The sequence below is a fragment of the Petromyzon marinus genome, chromosome 37, assembly GCF_048934315.1.
Source record: "Petromyzon marinus isolate PM22_M1 ecotype Great Lakes invasive population chromosome 37, UKy_Petmar_22M1.pri1.0, whole genome shotgun sequence".
NCBI classification, from domain to species: domain Eukaryota; kingdom Metazoa; phylum Chordata; class Hyperoartia; order Petromyzontiformes; family Petromyzontidae; genus Petromyzon; species Petromyzon marinus.
Genome location: NC_133703.1, coordinates 13,423,438 through 13,443,613, shown reverse-complemented (window position 1 = coordinate 13,443,613; position 20,176 = coordinate 13,423,438). Strand labels below are relative to the sequence as shown.

General features: G+C 50.0%; 2 protein-coding genes across 2 annotated transcripts in view; one reads left to right on the top strand and one right to left on the bottom strand.

The window, feature by feature from the left end:
• C37H17orf75 (chromosome 37 C17orf75 homolog) overlaps positions 1–2,484 on the bottom strand; it is a 22,897-nt gene extending 20,413 nt beyond the window's left edge. Inside the window, exon 1 of the mRNA XM_032967363.2 lies at positions 2,213–2,484. Coding sequence (XP_032823254.2) covers positions 2,213–2,400 — 188 coding nt within the window. The 5' untranslated portion in view covers positions 2,401–2,484. The remainder of the gene's footprint in view (positions 1–2,212) is intronic.
• On the top strand, positions 2,461–20,176 carry LOC116949732 (uncharacterized). The gene is made up of 10 exons (XM_032967362.2): positions 2,461–2,657; positions 3,509–3,578; positions 5,736–6,070; positions 6,618–7,826; positions 8,619–8,886; positions 10,782–10,868; positions 15,921–15,968; positions 16,525–16,597; positions 17,697–17,797; positions 18,906–20,176. Exons 3-10 carry the CDS (start codon positions 5,787–5,789, stop codon positions 19,002–19,004), a joined length of 2,169 nt encoding a protein of 722 aa, XP_032823253.2. The 5' UTR covers positions 2,461–2,657; positions 3,509–3,578; positions 5,736–5,786; the 3' UTR covers positions 19,005–20,176.

The following is a 20,176-nucleotide window of genomic DNA, read 5'->3' as shown; positions in this document are numbered from 1 at the left end:
CTCCTCCTGCCCCCCTTCTCCTCCTGCCCCCCTTCTCCTCCTGCCCCCCCTTCTCCTGCCCCCCCCGTCTCCTCCTGCCCCCCCTTCTCCTCCTGCCCCCCTTCTCCTCCTGCCCCCCCCCCGTCTCCTCCTGCCCCCCCTTCTCCTCCTGCCCCCCCTTCTCCTCCTGGTCCCCCTTCTCCTGCCCCCTCTTCTCCTCCTGCCCCCCCCTCTCCTCCTGCCCCCCTTCTCCTCCTGCCCCCCCCTCTCCTGCCCCCCCTTCTCCTGCCCCCCCCGTCTCCCCTTGGTCCTGTGACCTCCCCCCGTCTCTGTCCCCGTTCCGACCCCCGTGGTCTCCCTGAACTTCCCTCCCAGGCTCCGTCTGGTCTCCCGTCTCTCCCTGGTACCACCCCCCCCCCCCACCAATACCACTCGCCACTACGTGACGGTGGCGTCACCACGGCGCCTGTGCCAGGCTAGGTGCACTTTAAGGCCACGTGAAGTGTCGAAAGCTCGCTGACAGGTGTCGGGACAGACGCAACAGGTGTCATGGGTTGAATGACCGAGATGACCGATAGATGCACACCACCTGTGACCCCTACTGTGCCAACCTGCTGTGCTTTATCCACCCGGCGCTCCACTCGTTGTTGTGAGCGTCGCTCCTTCGCCCTCCGTTGTTGTTGGAGGGCGACTGCCTCCAACTGCCCAGTAGCCTCAAGGTGCACCTAGCCTGGCACTAGCCCAGTAGCGTCCTTCACGAGCCTCCTCCACGGAGGCCGATCTTGACACCGCTGGTACCAGTCATCGGCAAGTCCACTCAGCTCCACGTCCTCCTGTACCACATCACTCCATCTCTTCTCTATCCCGTGCCTCCTGTACCACATCACTCCATCTCTCCTCTAGCCCCGTGCCTCCTGTACCACATCACTCCATCTCTTCTCTAGCCCGTGCCTCCTGTACCACATCACTCCATCTCTTCTCTAGTCCGTGCCTCCTGTACCACATCACTCCATCTCTTCTCTATCCCGTGCCTCCTGTACCACATCACTCCATCTCTTCTCTAGCCCGTGCCTCCTGTATCACATCACTCCATATCTTCTCTAGCCCGTGCCTCCTGTATCACATCACTCCATCTCTACTCTAGCCCCGTGCCTCCTGTACCACATCACTCCATCTCTACTCTAGCCCCGTGCCTCCTGTACCACATCACTCCATCTCTACTCTAGCCCCGTGCGTCCTGTACCACATCACTCCATCTCTACTCTAGCCCCGTGCCTCCTGTACCACGTCATTCCATCTCTTCTCTAGCCCATGCCTCCTGTACCACATCATTCCATCTCTTCTCTAGCCCGTGCCTGGTGTACCACATCTACTCCATCTCTTCTCTAGCCCCGTGCCTCCTGTACCACATCACTCCATCTCTTCTCTAGCCACGTGCCTCCTGTACCACATCACTCCATCTCTTCTCTAGCCCGTGCCTCCTGTATCACATCACTCCATCTCTTCTCTAGCCCGTGCCTCCTGTACCACATCACTCCATCTCTTCTCTATCCCGTGCCTCCTGTACCACATCACTCCATCTCTTCTCTAGCCCGTGCCTCCTGTATCACATCACTCCATCTCTACTCTAGCCCCGTGCCTCCTGTACCACATCACTCCATCTCTACTCTAGCCCCGTGCCTCCTGTACCACGTCATTCCATCTCTTCTCTAGCCCATGCCTCCTGTACCACATCACTCCATCTCTTCTCTAGCCACGTGCCTCCTGTACCACATCACTCCATCTCTTCTCTAGCCCGTGCCTCCTGTATCACATCACTCCATCTCTTCTCTAGCCCGTGCCTCCTGTACCACATCAGCTCCATCTCTTCTCTAGCCCGTGCCGTTTAAGCCCCCCTCTATCCGGCCAAACAGAGAAGCTGCTTGGGCATGCGGTGGCTGGGCATGCCGTGGGTTGGCATGCGAGCCACCTGACCCTGCCAACGCAGCCTCGCCCTGCCGGAGGAGCTCACCGATGGGAATGTTGTCACAGATCTGTCTAAGGATTTGTGAGCTCCTCACACAATGCGACCTGCTGGTTAAACCCATGATGGATCGTAGGCAGGGCCAGCCTGAATGTTTCTAACCGGCGACGCTGTTCCTTGAGGGGGGTCCACCCCCACACGTACCCCCCCCACCCCCCCACGTACCCCCCCCACCCCCCCACGTACCCCCCCATGTACCCCCCCACGTACCCGCATCCCCGCGCCGCGTAGAGCGTGAAGGAGCGCGGCGAGGAGGAGGCGGCGGCGGCGGCCTCCCCCGCCGCCGCCTCCTCCGCCTCCTCCTCGTCGTCGTCGTAGTCCCGGGCCGCGCTGCCTTCGCCCTCCTTGAAGAACGACTCCTCTTCCGTGGACTCCGCGAACAGTGCCGCCGCCTCCATTGCTGCTGCTGCTGCTATCGTTGCTGTTATCTTCGGTGTTGTCTACGGAGAGATGCATAAAACCCGACGGCTCCGCGGGGCACGGCTGTGGCCGTGGTGGTGCCGGCCTGGGTGCTGCTGGGGGAGCTGAAGGCGCAGCCCTGCAACGTGCTCGCTCACGCCCCCTGCTGGCGCGGGGCCGCAGAGATTTCAAGCGACTCGTCTGGTCGACAAGGATTGGTCTATACTCTTTGGTTCTATGGGGTAAAGTCACGTAGGTAAAACAAAAAAAATAACAAAAATCACGACGTTTCGGCCACAACACAAGCGGCCTTCATCAGGTGAAGGGACGAGACTGTCTGGAGGACAGATCTAGAAAGGATTTGTCTGTCGGTGGGTGGGTGCGATCCCGACCCGCAGACGATGCCCACTCTAGTTATGGGTGTCAATACATAAGAGGAGGTGTTACCCTTTCTGGCAATAAAACAGTTGCGTTAAGATGTTAATAACACTAATCTGAAACCTTCTGCAAGGAATCGTGTCAGCATTGACCACAATACTTGTGGTGAACATGGAAACAAAAAACATAATCTTTGAAACGGATTGGTCCACACCAGAGACAGCGTTCTTTAGAATTTCCTTGCTGTGGGTTTCACACCTGATGATGATTGCTTGTGTTGCAGTCGAAACGGCGTGAGAATTTTATGGTTTTATATTTTTATTCTTTTATTGTTTCCCTTCTACGTGGTGACTTTACCGAAAGAACCAAGAATATGAATCCCTGCAGTCACGAAAGCTTTAAATAAAAATCTTAAACACCTGTTTTATTGCCAGAAATGGTAAAACCTCGTCTTATGTATTTGTGGAGTGGATTTTTCTCCGGGTCCGCTGGTTTTTACCCTCCACATTTAGAATCAACGTCACCGCGCGTTTTGAATGTTTGGCTGCTAGAAATGTCCACTTGATGATGAGCCACTGCGTTGAGCTATCATTTGTGGCCAGGTCACTTCTGAAAAAGAGCTCTATAGCTCAGTGGGCCCTTGGTAGAAAACGTTTAGAGTGGAGAGTTGGGGAAGCTTCTGCGGATTTCCTTTGTGGTTGACTGCCGCGGATTTCTCACCGGAAACAGCCTCGCGGACAGGAAGCTGCGAGGCCCACGTGGAGCTGGGGCCTGGCGAGGTAGCGACTACATCACAGAGGTAGCGACTACAACACAGACTAGAACACAGAGACTACATCACAGAGACTACAACACAGAGACTACAGCACAGATACTACATCACAGCGACTACAGCACAGAGACTACAGCACAGAGACTACATCACAGAGACAGAGACTACATCACAGAGACTACAGCACAGAGACAGCGACTTCATCACAGACTACAACACAGAGACTACATCACAGAGACTACATCACAGAGACTACATCACAGAGACTACAGCACAGAAACTACAGCACAGAGACTACAGCACAGAGACAGAGACTACATCACAGAGACTACAGCACAGATACAGAGACTACATCACAGCGACTACAGCACAGAGACTACAGCACAGAGACTACATCACAGAGACAGAGACTACATCACAGAGATTACAACACAGAGACTACATCACAGAGACAGAGACTACATCACAGAGACTACAGCACAGAAACTACAGCACAGAGACTACAGCACAGAGACAGAGACTACATCACAGAGACTACAGCACAGAGACTACAGCACAGAGACAGAGACTACAGCACAGAGACTACAACACAGACAGCGACTACAGCACAGAGACTACAGCACAGAGACTACAGCACAGAGACTACAACACAGAGACTACATCACAGAGACTACAGCACAGAGACAGAGACTACAGCACAGAGACTACAACACAGAGACTACAGCACAGAGACTGCAACACAGAGACTACAACACAGAGACAGAGACTACATCACAGAGACTACAGCACAGAGACTACAGCACAGAGACTACAACACAGAGACTACAACACAGAGACAGAGACTACATCACAGACAGAGACTACATCACAGAGACAGAGACTACAGCACAGAGACTACAACACAGAGACTACAGCACAGAGACTACAGCACAGAGACTACAGCACAGAGACAAAGACTACATCACAGAGACAAAGACTACATCACAGAGACTACAGCACAGAGACAAAGACTACATCACAGATACTACAGCACAGAGACTACAGCACAGAGACTACAGCACAGAGACTACATCACAGAGACTACAGCACAGAGACTACAACACAGAGACAGCGACTACAGCACAGAGACTACAACACAGAGGCTACATCACAGACAGAGACTACAGCACAGAGACAGTGACTACAGCACAGAGACTACAACACAGAGACTACATCACAGACAGAGACTATAGCACAGAGACAGAGACTACAGCACAGAGACAGAGACTACAACACAGAGACAGCGACTACAGCAAAGAGACAGAGACTACATCACTGAGACAGCGACTACAGCACAGAGACAGAGACTACAACACAGAGACAGCGACTACAGCACAGAGACAGCGGGGTCAGCAGCAGAAGTAATCAGGAGCTGCTGTATCATAGCAGTCACAGCAGCAATAGCATCAGCGAGATGATAATGATGTTACAGCCGGAGCTGTCACATTAACACCAGAAGCGGCAGTCGTTTCGAGGTCATGGTTCGAGTCTTCTAAGATCCCTGAAGACTGCGGCTCGCGACATCCCATTGCATCGCGTGAATCCGAATCGGAACTAATCGATGCGTACACGCGATCCTGCGAGTGGATCGATATCGATCGACGATCTTCCCCGTGCATCGTTCGTGACAGTGACCTGACAGCGCATGAGGCAGCTTCGTGCCCGGGGGCCTGCGGACTGCTTCGCGACTCTTATTTATTAAGGGCCGCCACCGCATCGCATTCACCACCGCAGTGCATCGCGGCTCTTGACAATACTGCGTTGTTTTTTTGTTACCGTATTCGACGAAAATAAACCCCCGGATCTTATTGTGGTTTGCTGACCCCTGCGGTAGCCTAAAGTAGCAAAATCAGCAGCAGTTGTATCGCCACCAAAACGACGGAAGATACCTCGTAGAACCTTAACAGACTGCAGGGGGCAAGTGTTGCTCGCGAGCACCTACGAAGGACGGAACAGTGCACGAAGGGGGGTGGGGTGATGTTTGCACATCGCACCAGGTACTCATTTGAGACGGAGTCGACCTAGGGGAGGCCCAGAACCGCTTCAGATAGTCGTCACAGGCGTTGGCCGTGAGCCGGAATCGAACTCGGGTATCTGAGTTCGTAGCGCTTGCGCACTTAACCACTGCACTACCGCCCCCCGCAGCAGCACCAGCATCATCATCATCAGCGTGATCGTCACCAGCAGGGCACCGTGATGTCGTGGGACTGCCCGCTGGACCCAGCTCTCGTCGGGACGTTCCCTCGGCCGCCGATCCGCCTCAAGATTTCCTTTGAGTACGCGCCGCCCGAGGCCGCGGGCGAGAGGCTGTGCTGGCTGGCGCTGGAGCCGGGCCGCTGCCGCGTGGTGGCCGACCTCGCGTGCCTCATCCGCCAGCGCTTCGGGCTCGGCGGGCGCGTGGGGCTGTCGCTGTTCGTGCAGGGCTGCCTGCTGCCGCCCGCCGAGCACGTGGGTCTCGTGCGCGACGGAGACACGGTCCAGTGAGTAGCCGCGGTGGCGTTCAACTCATTTGTCGAGCGTTGCGGGACACTTTGGCCGATAAGACATCATCGGTGTGAGAGGGGTTCCGCCAAACACACACACACCGCCTGCAAGGGGAGGCTGCTTAACACATTTGGTCTGCGGGCCCCTTGCAATGATAAACACTGGAGTAGTGGTTTGCATGCGTGTATGTATGCATGGGACCTTTTTGCCAGTATCAAAATTGATGGGGGGGGGGGGGGAAATAAGAATAGGCTTTAGCCCTTCTGGCAATAAAGCAGACGTGGAGATGTTCAAACAAAATAATTAGGTAATTAACAAGCTTTTCAATGTACACTTTTATTTGCACTCAAAAGTAGAAAATCTATTATTTTGACCACAGAATTAATCAAATTTGATGTGCTCAATAAAAGTGGGTGGCTTGCATAAAGGAGATTAAACATCCCAATACCGGCACCACCTCATATGTAGTATTCTGTTGCCACTGTTTTATTGGTGGGCTGCTTATCCTCGTTTCTGAGTTCGTGTGTGTTGTGTTTTTTCAAGTGTGCGGCAGACCGAACTTCTGGACTTGTGCCCATCTAGTGGTGAGAGCCAATCGCTGCCATTTTGCAAGAAAAGGAAGAGCTGCCACGGTGAAGGTGACAGCGATGGAAGCGGCTCTGTCCACAACAACGTCAGAAAGCGTAAACAGAGAAAGAAACAGGAAACGGAGTTTCCCACGGACCAAGAGGACCCACAAGAAAACCACGTGACTTCAATCACACCAGCAAAGAAGAGAAAGAAGAAGAAAGCTGAAGAAGTTAATGATGATGATACAGTCAATGCCAGAAAGGCATTTGAGACAAGTAAAGTCAAAGCGAAATTGGATAAATTGAAGAAAGGCCACGGGAAAGCTGTGAGTTCCAGCAGTGAGAAGGATGAGCATGAAGATGGTTCTGAGCACGAGAATTCAATGACGAAGGTTCGCCGGAAAAATAAAGTTTCCCGGAAATCTGAAACCAGAGTGCAGGCAAATGATCAAAAGGAGAAAAGGAAAGCATTTGATTCCCAACAAAACGGTTCTGCTTTGTTTACAAAGGAAAGAAAACGGACTTCCTCAAAATCTGCAGCAAGCACAAAATCCAAGGTTGCAGTAAGAGTGAACAAGCAGAAGTCGGACAGCAGCTTGTCTTTGAGCTCAGGTGATGATGGCGACGATGGTGTCCAAAGTGATAAATCAGGCAGTGGATCTAAAGCCGCAAAAAATAAAACGGTAGATGCTGGACGTGCAAGACAAGGCAAAGCGAAACGAAAGGTCACCGACGGTGGGACGCATGCAACTGTGCAGATTCCCCCTCAACAACGGGTGCCCGGGAAACCAGTGGAAGAAACTGACTCCAGCTCCGACAGTGATGAGAATGACAAGGGAAATAAACGAAACAGTCGTGCCGACAATGCGGTTCGCCCACATTCGGCACCAAAATCTGCAGCAGCTCCTTCGGCCGTCGCCAAGAGCAGCATTGCAGAGAAGTCCTCGAAGGGGGACGGCTCGGCCGAATCGGACAGCAGCAGCAGTGACGATGCGTCGAGTGGAAAGGAAGCTGAACCCGCAGTGGGGCCGACGCCCGTGAATGTGTCGGGGAGGAGAGAGGGGAAGAACACGCAGGGCGGAAATTCACCCTATGAAGTAGAGGATGATGCCCAGGGAGCCACGTCTGGACTGGGAAGGGGTCAGAGGAAGTGGAATGGAGCAGGGAACCGTGGAATTGGAAGGTGCCGTGGCTTTTTACTTAAAACAAAAACATCCTAATATTAACATATAACCTCTAAATACGAAGGGACTTTCTAGATGCTGTACAAAGCAACCCACAGAAGCAAATAGAAAGCAAAGACAATGTACGTGTTATGAGTCGCTAGAATAAGGCTAGTATTGCTTACTCTTAGTGTGCATTTTGTGGCTTTTTAAGTGTTTTTCTATTATTTGGTTCTTTCAGTAAAGTCACAGAGATAGAAAAATAATAATAATTATTATTATTTTGAACTCCTGCAGTCACGAAAGTTTTAAGTCAATATGTTTTTCTGCATAACTGTTTGCAGAGACACCAGCGTAGCCTCGAGTGTGGTACGTGTAGGTGTTTAATGTCCAGGCAGGTGGCACTGACTCAACGCTCGGCTCGCATTCACACGGCTGCGAGGTCACTTGCTGGTCGGGAATTAGTTTAGCTCTTGTACGCCCCTCTGCGTCAGTAAAATATGGATCACCTTATGAAAAGGCATCATTGTGATTCGGAGAGTGGCTCTCGCCTTGGGAATTTTGACTTTCCACCACTGGCTACCTAGTGAGAGAGAGTGCCATGTTAATACTTGTTTCAGAATCAGACTATTTATTTATACTGGAGGAATCCGATGAGTTAGAACGCTCTTTTTCTCAGATGTGCAGTAGGTCGACAGATTTCCAGTAGTTGGAGCATGCGTACACTTTGAAACGCGTACTTAACTGGACTGTATTCACTTTGAAACGCGTACTTAACTGGACTTAACTAGACTGTATTCTTTCGAATGCAGGAGTCATGGACCGTTTCCTGGCACTCCGTACCCGAGCCGGTATGAAGATGGGACATCTGGGGCGCCCAACGATGAGCCTCTCCGCGGGCGAGGGAGAGGCTGGAGGGGGAGTCGGGGCCGAGGGGCAGTGGGGGAGAGTGCTGCTCAGAGCCGCAGTCACTTGCGTTTCGACGAGTTTTCCCCAGAGCCGGAAGTGTTGCCCAGCGAGGAGCTGAGCAGAGAGAGTGGAGCTGGAGACACCTACACCAACGCCTCCACTGTAGTGCAGGTGCCGCCATAATTTACAAACACTGCATAACGTGGCCACTCTTTAACCTTCGTTGTTAAGGTTGCGGAAACACCGACCATCAACCAACAGCGAAATGCTGAAAACTCCGAAAAATTCAACAGAAGCATTGAAGCAATCCACCACCCAAGAACTAAATGTCCGGACTAACTACTTTGGATATAAATATATAAGTTCTTTATCGTCCAGCATTCAATGCAAGGATGAAAATAATTTCCTAGGTTCTTGATACATGCATCAAATCACACGTGTGAGAATTGATTATTAAAAAATAAATCATTTAAGATGATCGCAGATCATTTGATAATAGTAGTACAAACACAATGATACAAACTAGACAGGAAAAAACAAAACAACCCCAACGGGACAAGAAGCAAAAAACAAATTAATAGATGATTGAATAGAATTGCAAACCCCAATAATGTTAATTCATTTAGTCGGAGGTTGTATCCATTAGATGCCTATAGTATTAATAAATAACACAACTAAACTAAACAAAGCCACTGGAGGTTGTTTGGCATAGTTCAGGGGTCGGCAACCAAAATAACAAGCAGAGCAATTTTTTTTATTTGGTAAAAAAAAAGCTCAGTATATCAAGAGCCGCAATGCAATGTGAGTACCAGACGGTGGCCGTTCATAAATAACGTCACGAAACAGCAGTCCTTAAAGAGCCGCATGCGACTTTGGAGCTGCAGGTTGCCGACCCCTGGTACAGTGTGACGCACGGCATGATGATAAACAGACATGGGGGAGGTGTGCTTTGGAGGTCCAGAGGACCCAATGGAGCGAGCCATTAAAAGAGAGCTTAGCTCAATGGGCCTCGCCTGAGATATACTGACTGACTGTCATAGAGAGAAGGAGGTGGAGATGCCTGGGGATGCGAGTCAAGGATGGGCCAATAAAAAAAAACCCAGCTTTATGCGTATAGCTTGTTGTCCTTCCCCCACACCTCCAATTGGCACGGTTGGCTGCGTACGGTGCGAAAGAAGTTCAATATACAGTCTGTTCTCATGTAATGCGGTAGTTGTGTTCCTGAAGAACATACACTCATGCAAATGCTTTATTGGAAAGCTTGTGCTGATTTGGTGTTCCTGTTGCCAGGATGTTACAGGGAAGCTGAGGCATACATTCTGCCCAGCAAAGTGTGTTCATGATGGAGGTGTTTATTTTTTCCAGTTGTTATGGAGTTTGGCAGTCGTGCAAGGCTGCCCACTTTAATTGCAATGAAGCAAAACGTGCTGTACATACTATTAGTTGAATTGTTGCTGCCTTGGTATGATTTTCTTTGGTGAAGTATATAAATTGTTCACATTTTGATAGGCCAGCCTTGAAAATATATTTTGGTTATGAGCAGATCTGTTTCCTTTAGCTCTTAAAGTAACACTTAAGGCCATTTTTGGCACAGCTCTGGATTTTGTAATCATGCGGAGGGGATGGGTAAGGAAGGGTTGTGGTGGTAATGGGTTCGGGACCTAGCCCACCGGAAACCAGAGGCAGCAGTGGTGTAAATATAAATGTGCCGTTAAATCCGAGTTCAACCCACGACATTTACAATTCGAGTACTGTGATGTTTTGCCGGTAATTACAATCAGCCTCGTCAAGCGACATACAGAATTGTGGAGAATTCCTCCTGTTTTGGTGTTAGACTCACAAAGCGGTGTTAGACTCACAAATAGCAATTTAATAGTAGTCTAGCATGTTTGCAAATTCAAATATAAAGATTCTATATTAAAGTCCACACAGTTGTCCGTATTGACCGAGTCCTCCTGTTCGGAGATAACCTAAAGGTATTTGAGCTGCGTGTCAAAGCGGGTAGCAAGGTGCTTCGGGCCGTCGCGAGCACGGTCACCTCCGTGTGGTCTGTGTGCACCGTCCAGAATGCCGTGGAGGTGGTCAAGAGGGATTACTCTGCACTTCCTACCTTGGATGGACCTCCACGGGCAGGGGACCACATCGCTTTCAAGGTGATGGCAATAAATATACTTCAGTAAACCCTTGTTAATTTGACACATGGGGAGCTGGCCTTGCAGAATTATCCAATATTCCGAATTATGTACAATGGTACTCCCCAGTGCCTCTTGCCATAATACTTTTTTTTTCCAAATTCGTTTTCCCAAACTCTTCACACACGTTCTAGATTTAAAGCTTTCGTGACTGCAAGGATCCATACTCTTTGGTTCTATTCGGTAAAGTCACGTAAAAAAACAACAACAAAATTCACGACGTTTCGGCCACAACACAAGTGGCCTTCATCAGGTGAAGGGAGCAGACTGTCTAGAGGACAGCGCTGGAGTGAACACAGCCAAGCTCAGACCGCGACCTTTAAGCTGTGTGAGAGGAAGCAGAGCGCCTTGACAAAGGAATTAGCATAAAAATTAGCATTTAATTGGCGGACTTAGCATGATGAACGATGTAAAGGGGGGGAGCAAGTACAGACCGGCGAGGGGGGGAGGGGGAAGTTTACATATTGATGGTGTGAAAAGAGAATTTAAGCAGCTGCGAAAGTTTGGGATACCACTACTTGAAAAAAATATACTGTACCATTGAATATTAGTTTAATGTTTGGTTTGATTCAGAACATCTTTCCAATGGTTGCTTAATTTGAAAAGATGTTCTGAATCAAACCAAACATTAAACTAATTTTCAATGGTACAGTATATTTTTTCAAGTAGTGGTATCCCAAACTTTCGCAGCTGCTTAAATTCCCTTTTCACACCATCAATATGTAAACTCCCCCCCCTCCCCCCCTCGCCGGTCTGCACTTGCTCCCCCCCTATACATCGTTCATCATGCTAAGTCCGCCAATTAAATGCTAATTTTTATGCTAATTCCTTTGTCAAGGCGCTCTGCTTCCTCTCACACAGCTTAAAGGTCGCGGTCTGAGCTTGGCTGTGTTCACTCCAGCGCTGTCCTCTAGACAGTCTGCTCCCTTCACCTGATGAAGGCCACTTGTGTTGTGGCCGAAACGTCGTGAATGTTTTTGTTGTTGGTTTTTTTACGTGTATTCACACACCATACGCATTGACACACACCCTGCATCGATTCTATCAAAAACTTTGGATTTGTCTTGCAGACTAATGCATTTATACTTCAGTCCCTTTCTATTACTTCTTGATGTCGTATTCTATGGTTCTTTCGGTAAAGTCACGTAGGTAGAAAAAATAATAACAATAAAATAATAAAAATAAAGTGAATACAAATATCACGACGTTTCAATCGCAACGCAAGCGGTCGTCATCAGGAACAGGGAGGTTAGCCTCAGAGGGCAAGCTGTTTATAAAGGTTTAGAGGTGGGCGGGGCAGCTAATGTTAATGTAGGAGAGGGCTCCGACACCGGCAGTAGGTCTACACCAATGAAAGAGCTGTTTATAAAGGTTTGGAGAGGGCGGGGCAGTTAATGTTAATGTGGGAGAGGGCTCTGACACGGGCAGTAGGTCTACACCAATTAAAGCATTGCACCTCGCTTCAAACACCCACACTGCTGGTGGTGGAGGTTGACAAGAAAACACAAATCAAGTCATGACCCAAAGTGGTTGATGACATCTTTCTAATGATTGCTCTGGCTATATCCTTCCTCTCGGTTGAAATTGTCTCTGTGTCTGTATATATGTGTAGTGTCTTGGAGGTCGTGATTTCTCTCATCAGCTCCGCACTCGAGGCTCCGCACCCGGCAGCTCCCGCTCTCGTTAGCTCCGCACTCAGCAGCGCTCACACGGAGCTCGCACACAGCTTCCCTCAGAGGCTTGCACCCAGCAACGCTCACACAGAGGCTTGCACACAGCTTCCCTCAAACACAGAGGCTTGCACACAGCTGCGCTCACACAGAGGCTTGCACACAGTAGCGCTCACACAGAGGCTCGCACCCAGTAGCACTAACACAGAGGCTTGCACACAGCAGCGCTCACACAGAGGCTCGCACACACAAGCGCTCACACAGAGCTCGCACACAGCAGCGCTCACACAGAGGCTTCCACACCGCAGCGCTCACACAGAGGCTCGCACACAGCAACACTCACACAGAGCTTGCACCCAGCAGCACTCACACAGAGGTTTGCACCCAGCAGCACTCACACAGAGACTCGCACACAGCAGCACTCACACAGAGGCTCGCACAGCAGCGCTCACACAGAGGCTCGCACCCAGCAACACTCACACAGAGCTCGCACACAGCAACACTCACACAGAGCTTGCACCCAGCAGCACTCACACAGAGGTTTGCACCCAGCAGCACTCACACAGAGACTCGCACACAGCAGCGCTCACACAGAGGCTCGCACCCAGCAACACTCACACAGAGACTCGCACACGGCAGCGCTCACACAGAGGCTCGCACAGCAGCGCTCACACAGAGGCTCGCACCCAGCAACGCTCACACAGAGCTTGCACACAGCAGCACTCACACAGAGGTTTGCACCCAGCAGCGCTCATACAGAGACTCGCACACAGCAGCGCTCACACAGAGGCTCGCACAGCAGCGCTCACACAGAGGCTCGCACCCAGCAACGCTCACACAGAGGCTCGCACACAGCAACGCTCACACAGAGGTTTGCACACAGCAGCGCTCACACAGCTCGCACACAGCAGCGCTCACACAGAGGCTCGCACACAGCAGCGCTCACACAGAGGCTCGCACCCAGCAGCGCTAACACAGAGGCTCGCACACAGCAGCGCTCACACAGAGGCTCGCACATACAAGCGCTCACACAGAGGCTTCCACACCGCAGCGCTCACACAGAGGCTTGCACACAGCTGCGCTCACACAGAGGCTCGCAGACAGCTTCGCTCACTCTGCGCCGCTGCCCACGCCTCCGTTCCCTCAGACCCACTCGTCCGATCCTGGCGGGGGGATCAACCATTACCCGCCCGGTGACTCGTGAGGGTTGAGGTCCGTCCCTGGCTTGAGCGGCAGCGGCGAGATGTCTTCACCTTGGTCCCAGGAACCCGAACTCCCGCTCCGCTCTCACGTGCCTCCTTATATCCTCCTCCCAATTATCCAGGTCCTCCCTTGTGTCTCTTTAGGGCCAGGCAGGCTGGCGCCTGTCAGGCCATCAATCACTCCTTATCTCACGTCTCCCTGGCAACACCTCCGGTGTCAGCGTGCGACCCCGGGCCGACCCTGTCTGCCCCCGATTCTCCCCTTAATGAGGTGGAGGTTTGCTAGTGCAACCTCACGTTGCACACGCGCACCTGCCTGCCCTCGGTTGCCCTCGGCCAACAGTGTGCACCGCGTATTTTACCACACTACACATGGATGGCTTCATGAACTAATCTTTGTTGATAGCCAGTAGGCTTGCAAAGTACCAGATGACTTGATTTGTGTCATCAACCACTTTGGGTCATGACTTGATTTGTGTTTTCTTGTCAACCTCCACCACCAGCAGTGTGGGTGTGTGGAGTGAGGTGCAATGCTTTGATTGGTGTAGACCTACTGACGGTGTCGGAGCCCTCTCCCACACTAACATTAGCTGCCCCGCCCATCTCTAAACCTTTATAAACAGCTCTTTGATTGGTGTAGACCTACTGCCGGTGTCGGAGCCCTCTCCTACATTAACATTTGCTGCCCCGCCCTCTCCAAACCTTTATAAACAGCTCTTTGATTGGTGTAGACCTACTGACGGTGTCGGAGACCTCTCCTACATTAACATTAGCTGCCCCGCCCATCTCTAAACCTTTATAAACAGCTTGCCCTCTGAGGCTAACCTCCCTGTTCCTGATGACGGCCGCTTGTGTTGCGATCAAAACGTCGTGATATTTTTATTCACTTTATTTATTATTATTTTATTGTTATTATTTTTTCTATCTACGTGACTTTACCGAAAGAACCATAGAATATGAATTGATGTCGGTGTAGATGACCGAAGCGATGGGTCTGCGCTAACGCTCACCACGTGGGCCGCCACCAGACTGAGTCGTTGTTTTGGTCGTGGTGCACGGTGTCACTCCACGTGTATGCTGACATTGGACCATTCGGTACGGCAATTTGTCTCATGGCGAATTACTCATACTGTATATATGCCGAAAGAGCAGCCGTGCCATATTATCCCAAATTATGAATGATCAAATACCGAAATTACGAGGTTTTACTGTATGTAATACACACCGCAATAAAATTTGTGGAAGTATTCATTGGCTCCGTTCTACACTTATCTAAAAATCGGTTCGCCACGTCCGTCAATAGATGGTAACGATGTCTGCCCACCACAGGAGGTCAGAAATCTTGGTGTTCGGTTTGACCGGACACCGTCCTTTGAGGCAGGTGTACCTCGGCTGGTTAGAACTTTGTTCTTCCACCTTAGAAATATTTCCCACGCTGTGCCGATTCCTGTCACCGAATGGTTTGGAAAAGTCTCGTTCGTACTGTTGTGTTCGCCCAACTGGATAACTGCAACGCGTTACTGTTCGAGATTCCGAATTAGGTGGCGGGTAGACTCCAGCTCGTTCAGAACGCAGCTGCTAGAGTCCGTACGCGCACACCGTTTCGCGAGCAAATCATCACACACCTGCTCTCTTGTCTGTGCATTGGCTAGCAGTCAAGTATCGAGTGGACTGTAAGATCATGCTGCTGACATACAAGGCACTCAATGGGTTCGCCCCATAATATTTACAGCAACTGATCCATCTTTATACATCAGTGATGTGCCTGAGATCTTCGCATTGCCTTTTTCTAAGGTTAAGGCTCTGTCTCTGGGGTGATCGGGATTTTGCCAGTGCAGCTCCCAGGCTTTGGAACGCTTTTGCCTTTGCGATATGTTTAAGTCTGTCTTGAAAACTGGCCTCTTTAAACTGGTCTTTTACCCCCTTGTTCTGCCCATTCACCCTGCAGGTTCTGTTAATTTCCTGCTTTCCATATACTGCGCATTAGTTACAAATATATATAATTATTATTATGATTAAGTGCAACTGCAAATAAAGACGCAGTACAAAAGAGCGGGACATCAATTGAAATGAAAATGTCGTGAATGTTGAAGCCGATACATTCCTGTGATGTTTTTTTTAAACTTTGTATTCTCTTCTAGATGTTGGAAATGAATGAGAATTACTCCCCGGAAGTCTCTGACTACAAAGTGAGTTCCACTCCACGTTATCATGGTGTTATCACGGAGCCTGGCGATTTCATGGGACCCCCTGCCAGTGCAGTCCACAGTGTGTGAATGTGCAGGTGGCGGTGACTTTAGGTGGGATTGATTGTACCTTTAAAGTGGTCTGTGCAAATCAGTAGGCAAGTAGGTTGCTTCTGCGTGTACAATATAGGATATGCATTCATATACACGAGTTGAGTTTACTTTAAAGTTGTCTGTAGAAAGCAACACATCAAGTAGGTTCGCTTCTGTGCGTGCTTTTCAAAAATAAACCGTCAAAGTCATAGACGTGTGTTTAATTTGTCTACGCCAGCATTCACCCGCATGCAAAAGCAAAAAAAATATAGAACAGAACGGACCGAAATATTTGAAAGGGGGACCCCTCGTAAGGAGCCGTCTTGAAACTCCATGGGATGAGGCCTTTTTGAGCAGAGGGGTTTGGTGTTGCTGTGACGCCACCGCCGCCGCCATTCGTTTTAATTTCCACGTCGCGGCGACCGCGTTGTGTCTATTTTCACGTCACGTTTTGTGCCCCACGCAGGAGGGAGAGGTGCTGAGGTTCGACCCCATCTCCCGCGAATTGGAGATTATGGTCAAGTCGGACCCATCGACAGGTAAGGCCAGCGCTCCGCTACGTGAGGAGATGCCATCGCCACCGTCTCGCCACCTCGGCAACGGATGTGGCGATTTCGCTGGAAAAAACTCGCACGCCGAACATTGCGTGCAGTGGCACCTCTGCAGAGCAGAGAGAAGGCCGAGGGTCGTATCGGCATGGTATACTGACAGTTTCTGTCGGGATTTATTTGGTACAAAACGTTAGAGATGCAAATTGTATATGTGCACAATGCAAAGAGTAAATTCTAAAATAAGCTCGCTATAAATATAATGGTATTCCAGCAGCTATGGCATTGCCATCTCTCCACAATGATATGGGAAGGTGGCCACATATACAAGGGCTCATCCTTGTACTACTTTTGTTTCTCAGGTTAACGATTTAAATCCCTTATCCTCCCCCTCCACAAATATTAACACCGATTTGCCAGGTGAGACACACCTGATCGGCATCTCTTCGTGCCTCCCGGTGTAGCCAGATGGTAACTCGCATGCAGTGGCATTCTCTTAATCACTCCACTGGGGAGAACATACAAACTACAAATATACAGCAGGTGTCAGGGTCGGGATTGAACTCACGACCTGCTGTATAACAGGCGAGGTAGTTAACATCTCGTCACTGCGACGCTCAAACAAAGTGGTTTGGTACTTTGTAGTGACATAGAACCGGTCACGTAGCAGCATAGCGCTGGCTGCTGGCGGGGAAGGGGATCTGCAGCTTACAGCAGCCCTGACTGACAGCAGGGCCACGTGATAGACCAGAGAGGGATCTAGGGGAAAGGTTACGGAAGGCGCACATCGAGAGCCCGCTAGTAGGTTCCAGAAGGGGGCGTGGCCGGGGGCGGAGCCCCGGGAGGGGACCTCGGGGCTGTCGTCGTGTGGAGTGGGATCCCCGTCGCGCTGCTGCTGGAGCCTTCACCGTCTCGGCGTCGCCTGTCAGGCAGCCTACCAGCTGTCCTGACTGGGCACCGTAGTTACCAAGTGTTAACTGTTAGGCCGTGTTCATACACAGAGTGCCTCATACCCTTAGTGTCTCTGAGTCAGTCACTACAGTTTTACAAAGATGGTCCCATGTTTTGTTTTTACCGTATGAATTTCCAGGCAAGCGGATGGGTGGAAAATTCGAGTTGGTGTATGAGAGTGATGCCGAGGGCAACTCTCCAAGGGCGGAGGATGCACCCTGCCTCACGCAGGAAACAAGAGTGAGAAGCGCATTCCACTCAGAATATTTATTTATACTGGAGGAATCCGATGAGATATAAAGTTATTTTTCATAGATGTCCAGTACAACCTCACAAAGATGACGACGGCGGCAAAGAGAATGGGGAAATTGTTGGAAGAAAGTGGGAATTTTTACATCAAAAACTTGGCCACTGCAAAATTTGGGTTTCACAAAAACATTGCAATGTGAATGCAGTGTCACGTTGAAATTGTGGTGTCCCTCTTCCCCACCAGCTGTAAATGGGTTGATGTTTTACGCGTAATATAATTAACCATCCTCTTATCAATTCACGGTTCAATGAAGACCTCCAATCTGCAGTGTTAGTCATGCGTTTTGTTTGGCCATACTTCACCGTGCTGATCAATGCGGGTTGGTGAAGAGGTGGGGGGGAGGTACCTAGGACCGGTACAGATATCATTCACCACTGATGTTAGTCGTGACGAGAATTCAACTTGGTTCGCCAGGTTCATACCACAATGTGAAAAACACTTGCTCAGCAACTCTCCCTGTATTCATAAGAGGTTTTTGGATTAGATCGTGTAAATGTATGTCGTTACAAGCCGCCACCACCCGACGCAGTCAACTAGTAAGGGTTGTCACGTAAACAGAACATGCCAATTCGTCACTAGTACAGCACACCGGTGTGTTGTAGAGTCAAGCCAGAATATTTACAAACTGTTTCTTACTCAGTTTGTAAATGTTGTGGCTTGGCTCTTCAACACACCGGTGTGCTGTACACTAGTGACGAGTTGGCATGTTCTGTTTACGTGACAACCCTTACTAGTTGGCTGTGACGGGTTTTAACGACACATTGATATATTTACGCGATCTAACCCAAAAACCTCGATTATGGATGATATTGGTCGCGAAAGCCTACGTGTTAAATCTCCCTGTATTATGTATATAAGCAGCATTCTTGAATTATTGTACTGTGTCCTTCGGAAAGACTTGCCCCACCATAGAATTGTGTAATTTCCACTTGGTTTTGGGTTTCCAACGACGATGAATGCTGTCCCGATGCTTGCTTGAACGTGGAGAGATACTACCTGAGTTTTTTGTACCGTAATAGAACAATTTTTTTTCCACAGATTACCATTAAGTGGACGTCGCTGATTGATCCCAGGCTGATCGTGGAGATTGTGCCGCCCCCCTCCGTGGCCCTCCCCTCATCATCTCCACAGCTGTGACCGGCCAAGGAGTTGGCCAGAGGTAGCCGGAGCTCTGTGCGGCCTGGTAGTCCCCGAGAGGTCCTGCCTCCACCTCCCCCATGCTGGCGAGATGTAACTACCTCGCCTGGTAAATAGGAGGTCGTGGCTTCCATCCCGACCCTGTGACGCCTGCTGTTTATTTGGAGTCTGTATGTTATCTCTTCGTGTATTTTTCTCTGGGTCCTCTGTTTTTTTGCCCCACATTTAGAATCAACGTGTTTAGAGTATTTGGCTACTGCTATACATTTACACATAAGCCACTTTGTTGAGCTGTCGTTTGTGGCTAGGTCGCTTCTGAAAAAGAGCTCTGAAGCTCAGTGAGCCTCAGCTGGTCAAATAAAAAAAAATATCTGTAGGGGAGCAATAAATTTGTTTTAATTTAATATACGCTCGTATATATGTTGGACTTATTTCGCACCGCACGTAGCCAACCGTGCTAATCGAAGGTGCGGGGGAAGGACGACAAACTAAACACAAAAAGCAGCTTGGCTTAGCATATGCTAGTCCCCTGCTAAATCTGTTGTTGATATTTTAATCGAGGGACGATATCGACGGCGTGCGTGTCTTCCTTTTTGGCCGCGACGTCACGACCGTTTCTGAAGGCAGCCCGAGCGAAAGTGTGCAAACCCTCCCCCCACTCCCTTTTTGAAAAGCAAGCCCCCACTCGGCCCGCCGAAGGGGGCCAACGCAGAGCTGGCTTGCAACCCCCCCTCCTCCGCGTAAGAACGTCTGGAAGCTGGGGTTCATTCGCTCAGTTTTGCAGGCCACATCAGTGATTTGTTTTAAGCGGTCTCGTGGGAAACTGAAGTGAGTTGACGTTGATGTGTTCGTTCAGTTCTGTATCTCACAGGAGCCCAGCGATGGTCGCTGTAGTTTCGTGGCGAAGGCTTCGCCTGTCATTGCGTTCAGGATCCTTGTGAGATGTGCCATGGAAGATTTTACGCACTGCCTTTGGACGTGATCATTTCAACGTGAAAATATTCTACAGCTGTGGTAAATTGGCTACAAGCGCAGGTGTTGGAGCAACAGTGCCGTGTCATTAGAATTTTACATGTGTGCAAAAACCAGTGAAAAAGTCAAAGCAGCATCGTGTTCACCTGGAATACCGTTTAGAATTTTTATATTTGAATAAATAAAAAAACAAACCATCA

Excerpts from the sequence above, each read along its gene's own strand:
- LOC116949732 (XM_032967362.2), top strand. The coding sequence starts at position 5,787 with ATGTCGTGGGACTGCCCGCTGGACCCAGCTCTCGTCGGGACGTTCCCT. Across the intron at positions 6,071-6,617 it reads CGCGACGGAGACACGGTCCA|TGTGCGGCAGACCGAACTTC; the intron begins GTGAGTAGCCGC and ends TGTTTTTTCAAG. Across the intron at positions 15,969-16,524 it reads CGGAAGTCTCTGACTACAAA|GAGGGAGAGGTGCTGAGGTT; the intron begins GTGAGTTCCACT and ends TGCCCCACGCAG.